We start from the raw sequence: 24,065 nt of genomic DNA, 5'->3' as shown, positions 1-24,065 counted from the left end.
CTATGTTTCTAATCATAAACTGATCCTTTTAATCTGCACAGTAGTCTTTGAAGCAATTAAGAGTTCATTAAACAGTGCTTTGATTTGGTTCATGTGCTTGTTTTCTATTTAGCTGTACTTTTTTTAAAAAAACATTCATGATAATGCTAAACAAATGCTATAATCTTTGCACAGACCTCTCATCACTTAACTTTTTACAAATGAAGTGTTGGTGTACAAGTCTAATTGTATGCAGCTGCTAATGACATATGTACTTTGCCTTTGAAATTGAACTGCTTTTATATGAACTTATAATTTAAGTATTCAACTGTTGGTGTTGCAAAGTCAGTTAGAATCTGCCACTTTGTTATTCCGCCTATTAGTTTCATAATGAGACCAGCACTTTTCAGTACACAAGTATTCTATTGGCTTTGAGCCCAAGCTCCTCAAGTCCCAGTGACGTTTCTCTTTAAATGGGAGTAGGTAAGTGTTATTAGTGGAGTGTTAGTACTACTGAGAGAGGAAATGGAGCTGCACCTTTAAATGAACTCTGTCAGTGCACGGCAAACTTTGTTCACTTTGTAGTTGCAGTCAAGCCCGTGTGCTGAGTCATGTCATTTTCTCTCTCCATCGGCCTCTGTTCTTAATTCATTTTGGCAAACGTATTTTGAACTAACTTCTGAAACATTCCAACCTGAAATATCAGAGGTGAGTCCAGCTTTTTTTGGGCATTAACAACTTTGTTTTTTTTTTAAATCGTGCTTTGTTGATCTTTGGGCTGGATTTTACAGTGGTAACAATGGTGACATTATCAACATTCACCATTATTACTCCATTGAAGCTGACAGCAACTTCGGGAGTTGCCGAATATGCAGAAATCCAGAAATTGCTATCAGTGATTCTACGCCTCTCCAGAGGGTGCGCTGTTGAAGTCCTCCTCCCTTCTAAGCAGTTTGTTAATTGTCAAAAACTTTCATGTTTACACTGTTCACCTTGCTGTAAAAACCCCTGAAAAAGTTCCACAAGGTATTCCTTGTTTTTAGCAGCCTACTGACTTCATAATGATCTCTAAACACACAGCCCAGAAAAAAAACAATTTTTACTTCATACATATTTCATAGAATGTCAATTTTCCCCATGATAAAATTCCACATTTTTAATTTTTTGAAGTTTAGTTATATTAGTATTTTAACTTTTTTCTAAATACAATTAAAATTTATTTTGCTGTCAGAAAATGTAAATTAAGCTCCCTAGTTTGCTGTCAGTGAGAAAGTTTCAATTTGGTTAGCTGCTTACCCTGCTTGCTGACATCACTGCTGTTATACACATGGGCCAGAATCTCCGGGTCAACGGGCGGGAGTAGGCCCCGCTCGCTGACATGTAAAATGGGGCGCGGTGGTGTCAGGTGGGCATCCTGATGTCACCGCGCGTCATTCCAGTTTTTCAGCTCGGCAGGCGCGCACCAGAGTCGGCTTCGTGCCCGCTGAACTGTCAAAGGCCTATTAAGCCCATTTAAGTATCAATTGAAGTTTTTAACAGAGCTGCCCGTCCCACCTTAAGGTTGGCGGGCAGGCGAAGAGCCCAGCCGGCTTTCGCGTTAAAACCACATCCATAGGTAGGATGAGGTTTCATGAAGTGTTTATGAATTGAATAAAGCATTTTATTAAAATTCATTGACATGTCCCAGCTCACATGAGGGGACATATCTTTAAAAAAAATTATTTTTCCTTGTTAAAATTTTTAAAAATCAAACCATTCTCCCTGAGGCAGCTCTGTGCCTCAGGGAGATTTCTGCGCTCTTTCGCACACAGGCCCTGACTCGGCGTACTCCCCCACCCCCCCACCCGCACAGGGAGCGCTCAGCGCTTCTGGATGCGCGTCACACCTTAATTGGCCCACCCACATAAAATGGCAGCACGCAGCTGATCGCAGGTGGCAACCAGCTGCGCATCCGCTCGCTCCCGCCCAAACCCCCTGACAGTGAAAAAATTCTCCCCATGGAGATTCTCTTGACTTGGATTTCAGCTGCCGTCAGGAAAGGGGAAGTCTGCAGAACAAAAATTGCTAAATCTTTGTAAGCACCTTTCGTTGCGATCAGCAGCAAGCACCATTGCTTCGCTGCTGACTGCAAAATCTAGGCCATGAAGCATACATGTATTTTTTTTAATGTGTTTTGAGTTTAGCAACCAGTTATCGACTAGAGCATAGCCTGGCAATAACCCCAGTTTCAAATGGTGGTGGTCTTGAAATGATACTGAAGCTATGTTTCTGTACCAATAATCATTGTGAATAAGCAGGTTATACCTTTCCTCTTGCAATGTTATGTTCTCACTTAGTGCTACTGATGAACGATCTGAACAACAATGAATTTCAATAGTTGCGTAGTAGTATAGAACTTGAGTATTGCTGGGAAGAGAGGCTTGCTGTCAAACCTTTAGTCTTAAGCTCATCAGGACAGAAGCAAAACTACCATGCATACTCCATGGCAATGCCTTGACCAGTAAGCACCCTTTTCTCTTACAGTATAAACTGTTGCTTCCTTTGAAATTTGGCATTCTTAAGTCTATCCTGATGAGCGCAAAATGAAAAACATTGTTGCTAAAAAAAGAAATGCGACATGCTGTCAATGAATTTGATGTAAACCATTTATAATGTATATTATGTCTTGGTGAAATTTGAAAGTCACATATGCAACAGTAAATCTGCTGTATGATTAATTTTTTATACACATGGACTTTGTCTTCATCAGTCTGCAAATCTGAAAGGAGAATTGGTGCATCAATGAAATGTTGGTGCGGTACTGAGTTTTGCAGACCAATAAGATCTCCAGTTTGATGCTGGTCTGTTTCTAAGTTTGTTGACCTCAGCTGGAATGGGTGATGGTGAAGCAGTACAGTTGGTTCAGTGTTCTTGGGCTGGAGGTGAGAGGAATTTTTTGATAGGTCTCTGCTGATTGTCACTCAATATCTCTTGATGGAAAGTACTTACGTACAGACTTTGAACAAAGGTGGTACAGGCTCAAATATTTTATCCCTTACAGTTAAATAGCTTGATGATATTTGACATCAGACTCAAGTATGAAGGCAGGGCAATTGGGTGAAATACTAGAAGGCAGACTTGGCCTGTGCAGCCGTACCCCAACATGAGTCACCATCTTTAAGATTGGAATGTACAGAAGGAAGTGGGTGCATAAATAATGGCTTGCTATTTTTAGAAGGAAGAATGCATGCATTATACCTGGAAGTGGCGTTGAACTAGTCCATGCTGCGCTCCTGCCTGAGTAGGATGGCTTGCACATAGAGGCTCCAAAAACTAATGGATCGCAAAGATTGGTACTCAGTAAACGTGATTAATTTTAATTCTAATGTTGAAATGTAAAAACAGCAGGAATGAAGGCAAGATCTGATTATGCTGTTCACTTAACTTGTGGAGTTGGTAAATTCAGAAGACTGGTTAATAATTAACAGTGAATAATTAAAGTTAATGACTAGATTCATAGATTTTTCTACCTAGATAAAGCCAGCGACAATTTTTTGGAGTTTCTTGTTGTGTGTAGGTGTGGCGTGAGTTTCCTGACAGGCTGGTGGGATACCCGGGCCGACTTCATTTGTGGGACCACGAGACGCGCAAATGGAAATACGAGTCTGAATGGACGAATGAGGTCTCAATGGTATTAACTGGAGCTGCCTTTTACCACAAGGTACAAATAAGTTTTAAAACCATCTTAATGCTGGAGTTAATACGCTTGTGATATTTAGTTCCGACTACATTGGTATCATTGATTAACTGGAAGAAACAGAATTTCAAATGCATTGTACCATTTCTTACACAAAATTCCTTCCTACAGTCTTTACAATAATGGGAGAAAAATCTGGTTTGCCAAAATATTAAAATTAAGGTACAGTTTGCCTGGCTTCTGATAGTAGATCTGAAAATTCGACAAAACAGTCTATTTAATTTTGGATGAAGGCAAGTGTGAGTCAGTTTGCTGGGAAATCTGTGATTCCAAGGAAGGGAAAGTACTAATTGGAAAGTGACCACCAAGACAAGAGAGGTAGATGTGGAGCAAATGTTTTAACAATTTTAAAGGGCAGCAAGAAAATGGAGAACGATAGTTACGAGAGAAATATTGTTGCCATCGCGTGCAGTGAAAGGATAATTCAGAGATAAGTTCATGAACGAGTGCAAGACAACTTATTCACAACATGTTAAAACCAAGTCCAGGGATATGGGGATAGTGTGGAAGGAGTAGCTGAGGTAAAGATCAGCCAGGATCTTATTAGATGACAGAGCAAGCTAGAAAGGCCACATGTCCTACCCCTGCTCCTATTTCTTGTGGAATGCAATATGCCAGGGCTTTTAGGCAGAATTGAGTTCTTTAGATAAATTCAGAATAGATGAAAGTATTTAAAAACAACACATGCCCTTCAAGGTAATAGGATAGGGGAAAAGTGACTTCCCGTAACACTGCCTTCTATAATAGGGAATTATTGCATTTGTTTCTATAAATTGAAGGGGTTTTTGGAGGTGTGTCCATGAAGAACTTTGGGGAAATTGATTTTCTAGGAAATGGTTAATTTAATAAAAACGGCAATGTTCAAATATCCATTAGATAATGGCACAAAATTAAATTAATCCAGGAATAGCTGAGTGACTGAAGTTCAAGGTGAACTGTGTCTGGTTTTTTTTTACAAGTCATTAAAGGCAGATGTTGAAATCTAGATTAGTTAAATGGTAAGAGAAAAGGGTCATGAACTCTGGTCGTAGTCCTAATCAAAATAGATAATTATGACCAGCGGAGTATCTAAAGAACAGCACTAGAGACTGCTGTTTATAATTTTGATAGATGGCATGATGAACATACTAAAAGTAGAATATCAGCAAGAATTTCTGAGAGAATCAAGGTATCATAGCCTGTGGTGCAGGACACCACATATGTTGAAATGAATAAAACAGATGCGATAAATCACTAACAATTGATTAGGTGATGCCAAACTTAGATGTTTAAAGTCTGAAGATTATGCAACTGAAAGAAAGATTGTTAGAAGAAAAGAGTCTCTGCCCTACAGTACTGAGAAAGAATTAATGAAAATTGCAGACTGTGAAATCAGTCTTGATTTCAATACTTGATAAATGTAGGGAGGGGTGAGAAAATGTTAGAAGCAACAAAGTTAAAGGAGCAGTAACATTGTAATATTGATCATAAGAAATAGGAGCAGTAGGCCAATTGGCCCCCTCGATCCTGCTCCGCCATTTAAAAAGATCATGGCTGATTGGATTGTAGCTTTAACTTCATTTATCTGTCTGACCCCGAAAACCCTTGAATTCCTTGTAGATCAAAAATTTTGACTAACCCAGTCTTGAATATATTCAATGGCCTTGCCTCCAGTGCTCTCTGGGGAAGAGAATTTCAAAGACTAATGACCCCCCGAGAGAAGAAGTTTCTTCTCGTCTCCATCTTAAAAGGGAGACCCCTTATTTTAAAACTGTGTCCCTCTCAGCATCTACCCTGTCAAGCCCCATCAGAATCTTATACGTTTCAATAGATCACCTCTCATTCTTCTAAATTCCAATGAGTATAAACCCAACCTGCTCAACCTTTCCTCCATAAGACAACTCCGCCATCACAGGAAGCAGCCTAGTGAACCTTCTCTGAGCTGCTTCCAAATGGAACACTAAATGCTATCCATTTAAAGGTAATACTTTCTAATTGACTTCTGTAATGCCTTTTTCCTTCCTTAAGTAAGGAGACCAAACTGTACACAGTACCCTAGGTGTGGTCTCACCAATGCCCTATACAGTTGTAGTAAGATTTCCCTACTTATATATTCCATCCCCCTTGCAATAAAAGCCAATATTCCATTTGCCTTCCTAATTACTTGCTGTACCTGCATGCTAACTTTTTGTGATTCATTTACCAGGACACCTAGATCTCTGTCTACCATAGCATAATGAAGTCTCTCTCCATTTAAATAATAATATGCTTTTCTATTCTTTCTGCCAAAGGAGACAACCACACATTTTCCCACATTACACCCCATCTACCAATTTTTTGCCCACTTACTTAACCTACCTAAATCTTGCAGACCCTTTGTATCATCCTCACAACTTACTTTCCTACTTATCTATGCATTCTCAGCAATAATAATCCTTTAATCCAAGTCATTAATATAGATTGATAAAAGATAGATGGATATAATAATGAATAGGTAGAAAGGTTGCAATGGGGAAAAAGAGAGAGATTAAAGTCTAAAGTTAAATCTGGGATTACATATTAATGACCTTGATTTTGCGATCAGTGATGAACCTTAAAGAAAGCTCCCACAAGATCTAGTGATCTCTGTGATATGGATTTCACCCTTCCTAATGTTAACTGGGCGAAGTCAAGGAGATATCCATGCATCCAACAGCAGCGATGTCATCAACCAGAGTAAGCAGCCAATCACATTGAAGAACTCTCCTAGACAAAAAAACCAGAAAGTTAAAAATACTGATTATTGTTTGGTTTTGAATATAATTTTACAGATAGGGAAATAAAGATTGGGACAGACAGATGGGATTAAGATAGAAGCTGAAATACCATGAACAAATTTTTAAAAATAATATTTTTAAAATACCTGGAATTTTTTGATCATAATGGAGAAATGTCACATTACACAAGTAAAAAAATTAGTTTTTCAGAGGCAGAGAGGATTTTTTTAATATATCCATTCATAGGTTGTGGGCATCGCTGGCTGGGCCAGCATTTATTTCCCATCCCTAATTACCCTTGAGTAGGTGGTGGTGAGCTGCCTTCTTGAACCTCTGCAATCCGTGTTTAGCACTAATTATGAACTTCTTATGCTGTTAAAAGTCTCATTCGATAAGTTGTAACTTTTCCAAGGGTTTTTACAGCGAGACAATAGTGTAAAAGCATGGAAGTTATAATCAGTTCAGTGATTACTAATTGATTGCAGTCTGTGGAGACTTCAACAGCTCAACCTATCAGGGAGTTTAGAATCACTGACAGTGACCACTGAATTTCCGCATTTAACTGTGCACATGCAGACTCCAGAAGTTGCTGTCAATTTTACAGGAGCAATGGCGCAAACGCTGACAGTTTTGTCGTCATTACTGCCACAAAATCCAGGCTATTACTGGCCTCGGTGAAGCATGTACACTTCGACTAAATGCCACTCAGCAGTTCTTTACTGTCGGAACTTGATTCCTTTGTTCTTTACTACCTTCTCCATCTCACCCCCTCCTTCACCCCTTGTTATTCATTAGTCATGTGTTTTTTTTTCATTATTTTTGTTCATTTATTTTCTTTCAGCACTTCCATTCTTTTTAACTACCTTTATTTGCCAATGTTTTTTTTTGCCCTTAAGCATCTTTCCTTGCATTAATTTTATATTGCTGGTTTGGGAGGACATAGCTACCAGGGTTATTTTAAATCCGGACTGATCTAAATCACTTAACACACACACAGACACACACACACACACACACACACACACACACAAACACACACACATGGACAGTAACCATTACAAAGTTAAATAAGCTTGGTCATATTCTTCATCGCCACTTTTCAAAATTATAGCTCAAAGAACATTTCAAATATTAATATTTTAACAACTCTTTATATTTCAAGTGTTCAAGAATCATAAATACTGTTAATAATTTACACATTTAAAGATGATAGTTTCTAATACACTTCTGTAATGCCTTTTATCTTTATAGTATTTTAATTATTTATATACCTACAAGATGCCAGGAGATATTAAAAATTGGGTAGATGCTCATATGAACTGTGAGGACATTGCTATGAACTTTCTGGTAGCTAACATGACTGGAAAAGCTCCTATTAAGGTAAGTTTTCTTGAGTGCCAGAAAAGTGTGCACAAAGAGAAATCATGCAAAGGTGTTATGTTTGTCGTCCTTGGTATAATGTGACTAATTAAAATGGATATAAATCTAAAATATATTTAGAATTTTATGTATCTTATAAATTGACTATGTAAATTTAAATTCTAATTGCATAAATGTAGAAATTATTGATGTTATGTCTTTATCATAAAATATTTAAAATCTTTGTTTTTGCGTTTTTAGTGTTGCTTTGCAAATAACAACTGTTGAAAGGGGACTTGCTTTGTATGGTCAGTATTAAAAGTATTGCAATTTAGGTTTGTACAAAGCCACTTGGGTGCTATAAACTTTGTCGCCTTTACAGTCTCTAAATATTCATAGAATCTGTCAGTCAACTTAATGAGAAAACAGACACAGGTTAATAAGACCCTTTCAAAGTAGGGGAAGCAGCATTTCATCACCTTATGATTGTACAGGCAATCAGTGCTTGTACAAGGCACCTAGAAGTGTGAAAACAATCATTAAATGAGTTTTAATGGGTTGTCATCACACACTTTCAATGAATGTGAAACCATTCTAGTAATTTTATTGACCTCTTGTGAGTTGAAATATGCCTTACTGAGCCAGATGGAACTTGAGCAAAATGTTCTGAAAGGATGGTGCTCTCACATTACGCAGCAGGCGTGCTTGAACATCTAGCTGGATTAAACATGCCATTAATATTGTTGGAATTATTGTGACACACAGGTGACCCCGCGTAAAAAGTTCAAGTGCCCGGAGTGCACAGCAATTGATGGACTGTCACTGGACCAGACCCATATGGTGGAACGGTAAGTGCTCCATTCCTCCCATGTATTTAACAGCTTGTGCCTGCCATTTCAGAAGTGCCCAAGAAAAACATGCATGACTGGTTCCAGATTTACAACCCACTTGGAAAATGTTAGTCACTGCCTTCTGCAGAAAGGAAAGTTCTGTCCAAGCTTACATAATTAATGATGCAGGAATTGTTTGAACCCATTCACGTTTGTATGTCATAGTGTCCTAAGTTTCAAAATGCCTTATATCGTTTAGATGAGCAGGTAAACATCAAAAAGATTCATTTTGTATCGTGAGTGCATTAGAATTGTCGGAACCATTTTGGAGACTGATACCCCAGTTTTATTTTATTTCGAGATGGGATTACTGGAGAGTCCAGCGCTTGTACTGCTGTTTCCGTACTGTACTGTGCTGTGCATGCCTGAGAGCGTCTTAAAGTCATCAATTCCGTTAGCAGTTAAATGTCAACTCCTTTCTTTACTACAAGTCTTACTGGAGAATAAAATATAACTCTTAAAACCACTGTAAAATAATTTAGCAGAAACTCAAGTGCATTCATTCAACTGGAAACTTGTAGGCATTTCCCTTTTAGGCATCTCTTCGGTAGTGTCAGTGTTACCATGCTGTCCTGTTTACCTTTTTAAAACGTAGAACTTAAGGAATGCTTCCAACTTTATGGTTACCGTATTGACTTTGTGATGACTTCTGGTTCTGTAGATGTTGTCCTGACAGTGTTTTATTAGATATCATTAAGTACATATTTAACACCATGGGAATGTAATTGCAGGTCAGAATGCATCAATAAATTTGCATCTGTGTTTGGGACCTTGCCACTGAAGGTGGTGGAGCACCGAGCTGACCCAGTCTTGTACAAGGATGACTTCCCGGAGAAGTTGAAGAGTTTCCCCAACATTGGCAGTTTATGAAATGCTGGCATTCAAAACTGTGGTCCCGTCAAGGACACCGTCTCTATGCTGAAAGACGTGGTTTAAGCAAGGGCCAGTAACTGCATGATTTGAAAGCATTGATTTGGAATTCAGTATCTTCTCCTGCCTCTTTAATGGAGTTTATTAACTTAAAAGGATGCAACTGCAAAGGAACATTGTGACCTTTTTTTTTAAGTGTTGAACGTTACCAAATTGTAATGGTTCTTCATCACAGAAAGTGGCTTCCTGTTTTTAAATGAAAATGCATTGTGTGTTATGAAGACTACTGGAGATCAAAAACTCAAATGCAACTCCTCACCAATGACAACATAATGAAAACTTCCTCTTCTTGGTTCAGACATCAAAAGACTTTGTTGACTGTTATGTTTTCAAACTTGCTAACGTTGGACCATGTACTGACTGCTCTATTTTTAATGTGCCTACAGTCATAGTACTACATGTTTGCTCTGCCGTGTATGTCCATGTTGGTTATTTCCCTGGTATAGTACTCCGTAATGCTTCAAGTGAACTTACCTACAGATGAAACATGACTATGTTTTCAGTCTTCACTGGTCATTTTCAACATTGTAACTACAACATTCTCCTAAAAAAAAAAACCACGTCCTCCTCAAAACCTCCTAATAATTGTTGCTGATGATAACAATTCCTTATCTTCAGTGTTGATATTTTATTTTCTCATCATTATAGCAGTATGGAATAATGGTTTTGAGCGTGTTATTTTATTAGGGATACGGAGATGATATATTTTAAATAATGTATTTAACCTATATTAGGTAGCATTTTGTCACATGAGTTAATGATTGCTGTCTTGTCGAAAAGAGTAGTTAAGTTTTCCCAGTGGCTCAGTGAGCCATTGGCTGTATAGTTTGACAATGAGCTGTACAAGCAATGATGCTAACAAAATGGGAGCAGAAGAAGGAAATGAGGGGAGGAGGTATGCGGGAAGAATTGTTAAGCGTTCTTAAATTAAGGGTGAGGGTTAAGGAAATCAGGCAAAGCTGCTCCCAATCATTATCCAGAGGACCTTGATAAAATGTACAGCCATTAGACATTGAGTAGGGGGCATGATTGACTGCCTTTCTTTCCTTCTTCCACCGCCCCCCCCCCCGCCCAAGTCAGATACGCTCCCAGTGTTTATGTGAGGTGCTGAAAGGCTGCTTTTAACTATGCTTCAGCATGAATTATTGCCTAGAGGTGGGAAAAAAACATAATTTAAAAGTGAGAATCAAGTTTTGTTGACCAACAGTTACAGTAAAGGTGCTCTGATATTGCACAGGACCCACACTAAAGCCCTGCAATTCTCAAAACACAGGCCTTACACAACTGACTGCAAATCAAATATAAAGTTGTTTGGGATTCAGTAGACTAGTTGCCTGTTTTTAGCATATCTCCCAGGCTACTGGTGTTAGTAAGTCAGGCAGTTTTACATTTGGCATTTAAGCAGTTGCATGAGACCTGTGTAATGGAAAGTCCCCCCAATACATGTTAACAAAGCTTAAGATACTGACAGTACTCTATTGTACAGCATGCAATTAAATGAGGGATTTAGCAAATTTGAGAATTACATTGAACATCTCGTGCAATCAAGTCTTCCTGAGACAATACAGGCATCCAGCAACTTTAGACTAGTGAAGCTTTTTGCACATATTTTTAATTGATATTTTCTTCCAAAGAGCTGCCTATTGAACAGCACTCCAGTTATAATGTTTGTTATTTTTTTAATGGTGACTGTTATAGATTTCATTGTTAGAAACCAAGAATGTTCACGATTTGCTAGCAGCTGCATTATTCCATTTTAACACTACAAAATTCGACTATTAATTGTCTAATCCCAGGATTGTATTCTGCGATAGTTTGAGATGAGGAACCATACAGGAAGCTATTAAGGATCTGAGTTTTTTTTTGCTTCAAAGTTGTCTTGTAATGTCAAGGCAGAATATGCTTCTGTCACAGGACAGGATAGTGCACAGTATTTCTGAGACAATTAATGGATATAAATCGTTGAAGGCAAATAAGGGACAATACCATCAGTACCATGCATTACAAGGATCAAAATGTTGGGAGTCAAACTGGTGCTCAGCTTTTGATGTTTTTATACTGGCTCTAAGAATGTTATTCTTGCATCTGACAACTTTTGTCAGTTGTTGATATTTTCATGTTTTCCCACTGTCTGTGACCAGCGGCACAGGTACCTCATAACTATATAGTGAATATATTATTAATGTTGGGTAGCAACAATGTTGAAGAACAGCATTATGAGTTGCGCAAAATTTTAATAAACCATATGCATCTCCATTTTTTTTTGTAGCATTAAAGTCTTGCATTTATACATCTCCCTTCGTATTCACACCAGAATACTTTACATAGATGAACTACTTTTTGAAGTACAGTTGCTTATGTAGGGAAACACAACTGCTGTTCCTCACTCTAACATCCCATCTGTTTTTAGGTGGCAGCAGTTAAAGGAGAAATGTTGGCTGGAAGACACAAATATTTACAAAGTTGCTGACACTGTTTACAAGTTTTTGATTACAAAACTAATTGCATTTACAGGAATTTATTCCAGAATTGTAATAAAAATTGACTCCTCACCAAACCAAAGCCAAATTATAAGAATCTGTTTTTAATGTCATTTTATTCTGCTACATGTCTTGCTAAAATCATGTTATATACTAGATTATTATGGTTACTCTTTTTTTCCTGAATCCTATTGAAGAACTGTAGTTATTTTTCAATAAAATCTTGAATATCCTGGATTTCATACTCTGGTTTGGGCACTTTAGCCCCTTTATCAGAATGTGCATAAGAAGAATTGCCACAAGATTGAACCACTATGTTTGTAAAACCTCAGCCACAGGTCCATGCATTCTGCAGCGGGCAACAATTGATGGACATATAAAGCTCCCCCAATGAGCCAGTGCATTACTATCTAGTATAGTACAAAAGTCATCCTGGCCAAATGGTTGCAGTTTTGATTCCTGTAGCTGATTTTGAGCCAGAAAAATAATTAGGGCATTACAATTTTGTTCTAGGCTGGAGAGAGGAGAAATCAGTCAGAGTTCAGGTCTATTGATTTCTGCTGGAAAACATATTTGGATCTTGTTGAGAGGCCTGCCAGTTCATATGGCCTACTGATCCCCATTGTCCATGTTCAGGATTGCCAGCTGGTCACATTATAACAAAAGATGTTTGGTATGACTGTATACCTTTGGGGTGGGAAAGAGATACAGTTTTTGTTTTAAAACATTTTGCAGCAAAATGCACTGAGCACATTGTACAAACATTGGCTCCAAGATTGTCGGCTGAAACTGTCTTCTAAAAATTTCCAGTTTAATAATTTGGCACAAATTTCTGTCTTCCACTCCCATTACAGACCTTCCCTTTGGTTCTTCCCCCCCCACCACCACCACCACCCCTTTTCTCTAAATCTTTCCAGTTCTAAGGCGAGGTCATTGACCTGAAACATTAACTCTCTTTCACCCTCCGTAGATGCTGCCTAAGCTGCCAAGCATTTTCTTGTCTTTTATTTTAGGACAGAGGCATTGGCTTGAACTAATGTAAGGTAAATGTAGCATTGATGTCAGAATTCGTTCCACACAAATGATTAATACATGGAATTGACTTGTGGATGAGATAGTTATGATAGTGGAAAAGGCAGTCTTTTTCTGGGTGGGTGGGTGAGCTAAAATTGGTCAAATGTTTTTTCTCAGCTGTAGCTATCTTGTGAAGACTTGATTTAATCCTGCGTTCAATCAGAAACACTGATGTTGCCAATGAGGAATGTACAATTGCACCTGTCACTTGTCAGAATTGGCAAACTTTGCTGGGGGGGGGGAGCAGGGGGGTGGGGGTGCGCAGTGAAATAGAATGTCATCCAACTGCAGTTCGATGTGTCAGGCAAAAAAAAAAAAATTCTCTCGTAAGCAATTCTCAATAGTTGTTCAGTTAGAAGAATGAGACTAAGACTAAGTGATATGTTCATTATTTACAGAATAGATTATTTTGTGGTTTAGATGGGGTTTTTTTCTGGGAAAACCGAATAGATATACAAAATTTGAAATTTAGGTTTCAAAGCATATGGTTCATCCATTGCTGCCATTGACACTTTTCTGCAGTCTGTGCACTCAAATGGCAAAATCTATCTCCAATATATATGAACACTTACCATTTTTAGTCTGTATTTTGCTGGGGTTTTTTGGTCAAATATCGTAATTGTAATGGACTTGTGATTGTTGCCTATCAGTTAATAACAAATTACTAGTGTATTTCATAAATGAACAGTACTGTTAAATGGAAATCATTGGATGACCAGCTGTAAATCATTTATTAAATCAATTCACTTAATATCACACCCGGTAATTAAGTTAGTCCTGTGATAATTAGACCAGCTAATGGATGCATTTACCATAAGATGATTACAAGCCTGTAAATATTTTCTAATCTAACCCGACCAAGACGTTACTTTGCATTAATGCCGTAGCTAACACAATTTGTAGCCCAGCTCCAGATGTGTTGACAGGAAATTATCTTTCCTTAATTTCTGAAGCAGAGAATAATAAAAAAACATTCATTTTTGTTTTTATGTAATGCAGTTTGCAGCATTGTTGACAAATTTAAATTATGTCTTAATTATTAAATTGATAATCTTTAACGTATACAGTTGAAGAGGAACATTTTCTTTCAAATGTTTATAAAAAGTGAACAATGTAGAGGGGATATTAAAGGTGCAGGTACTATTTTAACTTTCTTTGGAGATGGCCTGTTTTTGTAAGCGACTACATTTAGGGTTACCGCTGTACATCTTCTGACACCTGTTGTTAATATAAGTTCTGTAATCCTTTCTGTACTCTGTCAGCAGTTCAGAAGGGCAGTGTTGGTATTTTTGTCCACTCCAATTAATGTGAGACTTCAGAGCTATCAATATCGCATTTCATCACCGTTCCTTGCAAAGAAAATAGTTTTTTCTTCAGTAGGAAAAAGACAAATTCTTTATTGGATTATTGGTTATACCTGTCAAAACAATACACGCCATTCTGACCCACTGTTACAGTTTCCTAAGAAATTACATCTATGAAAAAAATTGTTCCAAGTGCAATAACTTACTCATAAAACAGTACAACACAGGCAAATTGAGTTTGTTAAATTCTCACAGTAATGAAGAACACTACTTTGGATGCAGTAACATTTTTTATTGAACGTAATCTAATTGCACCCTTTCCTACAATTATATTTAAAACAAGGCAATTAAAGCTAAAGGAGTTTACAAGGTTAAAATATTTTACAACAAATTAATACAGTAATATTCGAGATTTCCTCTCAGCAAAAGTACACAACACACCCAAACAGATATATTACTCTGAACTTCAACCTTCTACTTCAGTAGTATAAGTAATAGCAATGGGCGTGATTGTTGCAAAAGAAAATGACATTTAAAAATGGTATAACATTTCACTTTTGGTATATCTAGCATATTACACAAAGATTTTTTTTTGTTTATTTATAAGACGTTTTCTTGTCTTTTTTTTAAATTGTGTAAACTTTGCAAGATCTTAAACTACTGTTGCTACTATAGGTCAGTGCCCAGGACTAGACACAGGTTTTAATATTTATGGTCAAGTAAATATTTTTGAAGGATTAACTACTTAACAATTGATTTGAACTTGATATCCAGTTTACTTTAAAATATTTTATTAAAACAAAATGAACTTCTAGATCCATAGTGGCAGTAGGACAAGGAACCCAATTAAACTCTAGACCACAACTAATATGGGGCACTAACAAGACCCTATAGCCAATGTCACTTAAATCAAAGTAACTTGGCAAAAAACACACAAAAGAGCTGTTACAATTTATACAGAAGCCTTCAAAAACTTCATGAAAATTAGAATTAATCAATGTATAAAGTTGCAAGACGTTGCCAAGGCGTTAAGTTAAACAAACCTGTTTGGGATAAGTTAAGAGTTGTTTTTCTCTTGCCTCCCAACTGATTGGTACTGTAGTATAGATGTATTTACCTTTTGTCACTAAGATCTTGTTGAACAATGTCTTGCTAACCTATTGTGGGAGAGTCATTTAAGTTAGTTTACAAGCTTTTCTACAAAATAAGATTCTTTTCATCCGCTTTAAACTTCATAGCCAATGATGATTGCACTTATACACGGTTTTATACTGAGAATTCTCTGCAATGTCCTTGAGCTGGCTGAATTCTAATTACAAATTTGGCCCTTAAGAAAATCGCTGCCATTTTACGCTAGAATTTTACAAGCTTGCCTAAAATCTAAGGATATCAATTTCAAATTTTGGATTTTGATTATTTTTCAGGATAGCTCTTTTACAGTAAGGGGTATAATATAAATATTTTGAAGATGAAGTAAACCTTATTTCTAATCCTACCAACCTATAATAGAAAAAGTGCTGCTTATAAATCTCCATGTTGCGTTATGTCCTTAGTCCAGCATTATGTAATATTGTATTATTTTCAGTGTTTGAATATCTATTGTTATGTCGGTCATGTGGCCCAAGATATGGCAGCGCTGTGCTCTTTGGCTTTCATTCTTAAGGCTGCAATGCTGGATGATTTTCGATCTGGTTCATTACTGATGTCAAATGCGTTGATGGCAGCTCCTAGCCCAGTGGTGCCAAAGAGACCACCCATATGTGTCTGTCCCACATGGCTCCCAGGGGCAGAAACACCCAGGAAGTCAGACACCCCACCTGGTGCATGTGCGTGTGCATGTGGAGACATGCAGGATGTTACCGTTTCACAGGGCACAACACAAGCTGGCACCGGAGAAGATGCACCATTGTTGCCAATCCAAGATGGGTTTTGTATCTGGAAGAAAAATGAACAGACCAAACGTTAATCAACCTGCAAATATGCACACTACATTTTCTTTTTTCACTTGTTTTTCTTGCTTGTTTTAAGTGCTCTATTTTAATCCACTGTTAAGACTAACTATTTGATATCCTGTTAGTAAAGGATCACAGTCAATGTGCAGTACGTCCATTGTAAAGGAAGACTTCCAACATTAGTTTAAGAGTCTGCTTACTCTGTGCTAGTGCAAAATTCTACCATTAATAGTCTTGAAAGACAAATGAATCTTGTACAGTTTATATCGTTACCTTCAAGTAAGGGCACAATATACTCTGGGTGAGGGGCTTCCATATCCATCACTAAGAGTGGCTCAGTAACTGGCTGAGTCCTGAAGGGTATCGAGTGGGCCTGCAGCAGGTGGTGAACCAACATCAGGGAAAAGTCCACTTGGCCTTGTCCTCACCATCTACGTGTTGCAGATGAATTAATCTATGACGATGTCCGTAGGAGTGACCACTGCACAGTCCTTGTGGAAACCTGTGTGATACTATCTCCGGGCTGAATTCAGCACAGATCTAGCAACAAAAAGGTGGATATCTCTGAGCCACTGTGGGTCATTAGCAGCAGCAGAATTATATTCCACCATCATAGATTAATTCATCTGCAACACGGAGTTGGTGAAGACAAGGCCAAGTGGATTTTTCCCTGATGTTGGTTCACCACCTGCTGCAGGCCCACTCGATACCCTTCAGGACTCAGCCAGTTACTGAGCCACTCTTAGTGTTAGATATGGAAGCCCCTCACCCAGAGTATATTGTGCCCTTACTTGAAGGTAACGATATAAACTGTACAAGATTCATTTGTCTTTCAAGACTATTAATGGTAGAATATTGCACTTGCATAGAGTAAGCAGACTCTTAAACTAATGTTGGAAGTCTTCCTTTACAATGGACATGTTAACTCAGCATATTTTTGTCCACCACCATCATCGAGCTAGGTATCAAAAACTGTAGCATGCATGCCAGAGTAGCAACAGGTACACCCTGAAAATGAGGTGCCAACCTGGTGAAGCTACAACTCAGGGCTACGTGCATACATAGTGGAGCAGCACCCTACAGACATCAGATTTAAGCTCTGCAGTTCTGCCTCATCCAGTTGTGAATGGTGATCAGCAATTAGCAGGGGGAGGAAGCTCCATGAATATAGACATGCTCAATAATGGCAGAGCCCAGCACATGATTGCTGAAGATGAGACTTGAAGCATTTGTACTAATCTTCAGCCAGAAATGCTGAGCGGATTTTTTGGCCTACATTTAAGGGCCCCATAATTACAGTAGTCAGCCTTCAGCCATTTAATAAATTCCAAGTGAACATCAAGAAATGACTGCAGGTCCCGATAACATTCTGCTGTAGTGCTGAAGATTCATGCTCCAGAACTATCCACCACCTCCAGCCAAGCTGTTCCAGGATAGCTACGACATCATCATGAACATTAGCCCAGTGTGTCCTGCGCCCAAAAAAACCGTAGAAATCTAATGACCAATTACTGTTCTGTCATTCTATCCTCAATCCCCACATGCAGCAAAACCTGGACAACATTCAGGCTTATGCCAGGCAATAACTATCCCCAAAAAGAGAAAGTCTAAACATATCCCCATAATGTTCAATAATATTACCACCATCAGCATCCTGAAAATGGCCATTGACCAGAAGGGACCAGACACACTTGTACTGTGATTGCAGTAGCAGATCAGAGCCTGGGTATTCTGCAACAAGTGACTCAGTTGCTGACTCCTCAAAGTGTTTTCACCATATACAGGGCACAAGTCAGGAATATGATATTCCCCAATTGCCTGGATCAGTTCAAGTACAATAATGGCATTGGAACAATGTATTCGCAAACCAGGATAATGGTTTTTGCAATTAGTGGTGTTCCTATGCCTCTGCTGCCCTTGTTCTAGAGGTTGTAGGTTTGGGAGATGTTGCCAAAGTCTTGACAAGTTTCTGCAGTGCTTCGTAGATGGTACACATGCAGACATGCTGCATCAGTGATTGAGGAAATTGAATGTTTAAGGTGGTAGATGGGATACCAATCAAGGGGGCTGCTTGGTCTCTGATGTTGTTGAGCTTCTTGAGTATTATTGTACTTGAACTGGATCAAAATCATCCCTTCTAGCACTATGGAAGTACCATCACCACATGGATTGCAGTGGTTCAAAAAATGGCTCATCACTACCTTCTCATGGGCAATAAATGCTGACCCCTGACACTCCCATCCCTTGAATAAGACATTGCTCATCAGGTGTATTGCATTTGAATAATTTGACATCTCTTTGCATCATGTTTTGAGAATTATTGCTGGTGCATTGTGGAGAATATAGCCTAAAGCATTACACTGGCTCTGTGAGTGGTCTATTTTGTGTACGATACCTGTGACATTTTTAAGGAGCCAAGTTAAAAAGCGTAAAGTTTTGTATTTAGCATGATGAGAGGTTAGGGCATTGAGAATGGAGAAAAAAGTCTTACATTTAGTGCATAGAGTGCTATTCCATTTGCCTTTCATACGTGTGGTCAGTATTATGGGGCTGGATGAGGTCTTTCTACTCTAACCATGTAATGTTCCTTAACTTGAACTGTAATATAGGACCTACCGGTGCAATACCCTTTTTTAAAAAAAAATGTTCCATTAAATGTAGTCACAATTCCTGCCACATTGTGTTGGAATTTGTGCTATGTTATATGTACCTCATAGAAACTGGAGGAAAAAGTTTCATCCCCACAATGTGGACTGGAACCAAGAAATGATCCAAGAATTAAAAGGCACTTTTAGAAAGCACTATACCATCCAGCCTTAATAAGAAAAATGTTATGAATTTTATGCAACACGGCTGCAGAAAAGCAAGTGGCCTTGTTGGTATTAGCCTATCCAAAAAAGAGGAGAAGCAACATTTCGATAATAGGGAAATGGAGGTTGCATATGTTGGATTTCTCCACAATAAGCTTCCGAAAGTGTTGATGAATTTTACATAGGAAACAAGATTAGCCCATTTAACTCCTGAAGATTGTTGCACCAGTCAATTCAACCCTGACTGATATGCATAATAACTCCCTTGGTTCCCTAGTCCTTAAAACCCTTATTAGTAACAAACTGAAATGTACTTGTTTTTCAGTTTAGTATGTTTCATTCGCACCTTTGTCAACATTTATGCAAGAATTCACATCAGCGAGTTAATAGTTTAATATTTAAATCATCAGACCCTCACTTGAAAATCAACTAAGTAACTAGAAAATCAAATTTATGTGATATGTGGGGAAGCCACACAGTCATTAAAATGTTACTGGTAACTGGAATATTCTGGCTATTTTGTTTTGGCTGTTAGAAAAATAAGGCTGTAATTACCAATTTAGATTTACTTTGAAATTATTCAATTTCAATTAGGTCAGGTGTTTCTCATATGTCGGTGCAGACTCGGGCAGAAGGGCCTTTTCTGCACTGTGAGATTCTGTGAATTAATTGAACGATGCACCTCTTTGGCTCTAGTATTGGTTGATGTGGAATTATTAGGATAAATGAGACAGAAAATAGCATATTATTTAATAAGGGATTTCAACTGACAACAAAATATATTGGAAGTTGTAGCTGGGGAACATAGCACGGGAATATTTTGAAATGTCTATTATCATGCAAATCACCTTTCACGAGGAAATCACATGTCAGATAAAAGCAAAATACTGCGAATGTTGGAGATCTGAGACAAAAACTCCAAGAGTTTTTGAAATTTTCGAAACATTAACTTTTTTTTCCTCTCCACAGATGTTGTTAGACCTGCTGAGTTTCTCTAGCATTTTCTGTTTTTGTTTCACGTTGTGTCAGACTTGGTGCCTGATGTATTAGCAAATTATCCTGATGGTACTCAGTTACATGCTAAATTCAATGATTTCTTGCAATGCATTTCCTTTCTCAAAGTATTAAAATGGAAGAGCTAACAGAGGTTTACAAACTGGGGCCTGTAGATTCCAGCTGAAATCTACCTTGGGCAGTGAAATTTCCAGTACAGAAGCCGTCAATCCCACCTGTCCTATGAGCAGACTTTCACCTGGCACCTTCAACCCAATTCCAAGTCTTTCTACTTTTTAATGGCCCTTTTGTCTATTTCCCTTTTAAACCACACAGCTTTTGCCTCGGTAGTCATGTGTGTTCAATCCTTCCAGATCACTTAGCTCCACATGCCCGTCTTATTGATTTTCTTTTTCCAAGAGGGTGGTGCTAAAGGAAATCATGGATTAATCTTCAACCCAGATTATTTGACTTTGGTCACGAGTAGGTCACCACTGAAGTAAATAAAATCATTTTACGGAATAACACTTATACAATATTTTGACCAGCATATGTCAGTGGAAAGACTTAATTATTATTGCAGCAATTCTCTGAAAAAAAAATGGGGCCTTTGCAGGGGAGTAAAGTGCAGCCAGACTGAGCTGGAAAGGAATGCAATTTCGGCTTGCTACTAATGTTTGAAGGTCTTTTTGCATTCCTCGCAATTCCCTCTGCATTTGGCTTTTGTTCCCATTGTAAAATTGATTCCTTTCAGGTCAAAGTTTAAGTGTGCTGTGCATTGGTGGGAGTAATGATTTAACAATAGTATTTTGCTTGGTTCCTAGCCGGCTTAGATACACTCTCCCTTCACGACACACTGGTGGTAAACTGCGAACCGTCTTCAGTGATCCCGTTCTGTATAATTGATGATGAGCAACAAAATAGATGCCTTTCATATCACGAGGGCTGGACATGTACCTGTGACTGACGATGTTTTTATATATATATATATATATATATATATAAATAAAACGGGCGAAATGAAACACCTCAATACATGTTTGATTTTAATAAATGGTGTTTGAGCGTTCAGTAGGCACGCCAAATTGTACAAATGTTGTCAATTTATTTTAAAACTATTATGATAAAGTGGTATCGGCAATAGGGGCGGAGGGGAGGGGGAGGGGGTAGAATAAACCGAAGTATTTTGCAGTCAAACGAACTAAGCCATGCGTTTTTTAAGCATTAGATCATGTTTCGTACACATTCTACAAGCGCCGATCATTATACTGTAGAACATTAACCTGCTTTCAGAATATTTCTGGAAAAATAAACAAGCATCCTTCGTACATTTTAATAATGTTTGTAATCAGTCTCAATTTAGCTCATTCCAAACACACACCTCGCATTTCTCTCTCAACTCGACACTAAATAAACGTTAAATTTACATACCATTAAGGTCATTAGCAGGTGTTTATTGAACTCCGGTGATTTTTAATCGCTCTTTAATCTGAAAATGTGGCCGGCTTTTCCCGCTTGGATTTTTATATATATATATATATATATATACTTATTTCTGTTTATAGCTGCAGAATTTGCTATTCTCGATCTTCAGGCATCTAAGTGGGATTTGCTGTTTAGATCCTATCTCCAATGGTAGATGTTGTTTCTAAAATAGCCACTGTCACCACGCTGGACATGTCAGCTCCCGTGCTCCCAAAAAAAAACTCGATACAATGGTTGCTATCTTCACCAGCCCCGGCACTTGACTGTCAATCAGACCAATGCGCATCTTGAAAGGATTAAGTATTTGCAGTTTTGATGGCTGCTAATGCATTTGATTGGAATTCTTGGGTTCTTTTCCTGCACATCAAAAACTATAAACGCTTTCTTCATCACAGGTTTCTTATGTTTTATGCACAACCTTAGAAGTTAGTTCTTTAATTTAATTTTTTTTAAAAAAATAGTAAGATGGATGTAATATCCAAAGAATCCCGCACGTTTGAGGAAAAAAAAACTTTGAAGAGTTCAGGAATCTATTTCAGATTTACAAAGATTCTAATCTATAAAATATAAGTGGACCATGCATTATTTTTTTCTAGTAACACCCAGAGAGACAATATTTAAAATCCCTATTGAACAATGGAGTCTCATCCTTTCACGTGTTTAGCGTTGTGTTCGTTTATTTTCAAAAATCTGCTCCATTATTGTATTGGCTCTGCTGTTTCTGATTTTGAACAACTCGTTGCTAAGAGCACTCAAATTGCATCAGAGTGATGTTCTTCAAAATTGGACCCGATTGTAAAGTGCTGCAGTTCATTAAACACAAAAAAATGGTGTATCATATTATCCCGGAAAATTAGATCTACAAATATCTACACTATCTATACCAAATATCTACAAAGGCATATCTATCCTTTTTGGCATGAGCTAGCTGCAGAATTTTTAGCCATTCCCTGAAGAGCCAATCTTTAGAATATTTTAATAACATCCTTTTATTTTCCGCGATTTAGTCTATTTGTACCGCCCAGATATTTGGCAGCAACTGTATATGCATCAAACTATCAACTATTTAGAAATATTGACTCCTATTATGGAATTAGAAAAAAATGTTAGAATTTAAGTTGGACTGATGTTAGCAAGTTTAAAAAAAATCAGGAGTGTATTCAAATATATTGTATTTGGTTTGAATTGATACGTTTTATGATCAGTGTTGAAATGGGAATGCTGCACGCTAAATCCCCATATTGCAAAAGAAATTGTAAAGCTCACAAGTTATCAGCTGCCCAACAGAATCACAGACTCTTAATGGCACAGAAGGAGGCCATTCGGCCCATCGTGTCTGCACCGGCTCTCCAAATGAGCATTATGACCTGGTGCCATTGCCCTGCCTTTTCCCCCGCATCCCTGCACATTGTTTCCATTCAAATAATCATCCAATGCCCTCTTGAATGCTTCGAATGAACCTGCCTCCACCACACTTTCCAGGCAGTGCATTCCAGCTCCAAACCACACATTGTGTGAATACATTTTTCCCTCGCGTCACATTTGCTAACGCAGCTATTCTGTTTAATTTTTCAGCTAGCTTCTAACTAGCCACAAGATGTTGGGTTTATTGAAATTCGACATGAGTGTGTCCTGTTTTGGACGCACTGACTTGGAAGCATGATGGTTTCATGCAACCGAGTCTCTCCCTTGCCCAACATAGTTGCAGCAGAGTTCTCTTGGACAGTCACACCCCAATGCAGCAACGCTAAAGATGGTGGGGTGGAATTCCACTGGAAAAACTGGGTACAAATTGTGTAATTTGTCTGAAGTGAGTTTGTGATTCCAGTTTCTGCCCTTTAAATTTGTGCATAATAAATGTAAGACCTTCTATGAACCAGCACAGTCGGTGTAATAAAATGTGATCGTGTTTTTCCTCACAGTGAAAAAAATTGATATGTTTAAGACCTTGTGCAGCTTATTGATACAGTTGAGAAAATGGGTTTCACACATAAAGGCGGTTTATTAAGTGTCTGAGCCTCCAGCTGTGAGTGACATGATTTTAAATTGCTCCAAAACAATGCTGAATATTTACTGGTTTCATTACTGCACGTTAGTCAGTTTTAAAACATTTTTTTTAACATGTAGACGCTTATAAGCCATGTCTACTAGTGCCTGTGTACCCCAAGGGGGAAAAAAAGCTCAATTTAAAGAACCTCCTCCAATGTCCTCAAATTGGTGGAAACTTGCCATGCTCGTTATTACAATCTGAGGGCGTGACCTGTTTTGTGGGTGATGCGGCTTTGATGAAAGGATTTTTAAACCACAATAAAGAATGCGGAAACACAATTTATACTTG

At 38.0% G+C, this 24,065-nt stretch overlaps 2 protein-coding genes across 4 annotated transcripts in view; one reads left to right on the top strand and one right to left on the bottom strand.

Annotated features, from left to right (window-relative positions):
• ext2 (exostosin glycosyltransferase 2) overlaps window positions 1-11,885 on the top strand; it is a 182,890-nt gene extending 171,005 nt beyond the window's left edge. Inside the window, exons 11-14 of one of the 2 annotated variants that reach the window (XM_041196923.1) lie at window positions 3,536-3,679; window positions 7,702-7,830; window positions 8,575-8,657; window positions 9,431-11,885. In XM_041196923.1, the coding sequence (XP_041052857.1) occupies window positions 3,536-3,679; window positions 7,702-7,830; window positions 8,575-8,657; window positions 9,431-9,569 (495 nt within the window). In that variant the 3' untranslated portion in view covers window positions 9,570-11,885. The remainder of the gene's footprint in view (window positions 1-3,535; window positions 3,680-7,701; window positions 7,831-8,574; window positions 8,658-9,430) is intronic. The other variant, XM_041196924.1, reaches the window with a different exon arrangement.
• Window positions 11,885-24,065, bottom strand: part of alx4a (ALX homeobox 4a) — a 49,599-nt gene continuing 37,418 nt past the window's right edge. The window contains exons 4-5 of one of the 2 annotated variants that reach the window (XM_041196926.1): window positions 16,305-16,422; window positions 11,885-12,067 (exon numbers count right to left, since the gene is read on the bottom strand). In XM_041196926.1, coding sequence (XP_041052860.1) covers window positions 12,036-12,067; window positions 16,305-16,422 — 150 coding nt within the window. In that variant the 3' untranslated portion in view covers window positions 11,885-12,035. Of the gene's footprint in view, window positions 12,068-14,555; window positions 16,423-24,065 lie in introns of those variants that run through there. The other variant, XM_041196925.1, reaches the window with a different exon arrangement.

Source organism: Carcharodon carcharias, chromosome 10 (assembly GCF_017639515.1).
Source record: "Carcharodon carcharias isolate sCarCar2 chromosome 10, sCarCar2.pri, whole genome shotgun sequence".
Lineage (NCBI taxonomy): Eukaryota > Metazoa > Chordata > Chondrichthyes > Lamniformes > Lamnidae > Carcharodon > Carcharodon carcharias.
The sequence above is the reverse complement of the archived record's forward strand: the minus strand, read 5'-3'. Positions and strand labels throughout refer to the sequence as shown.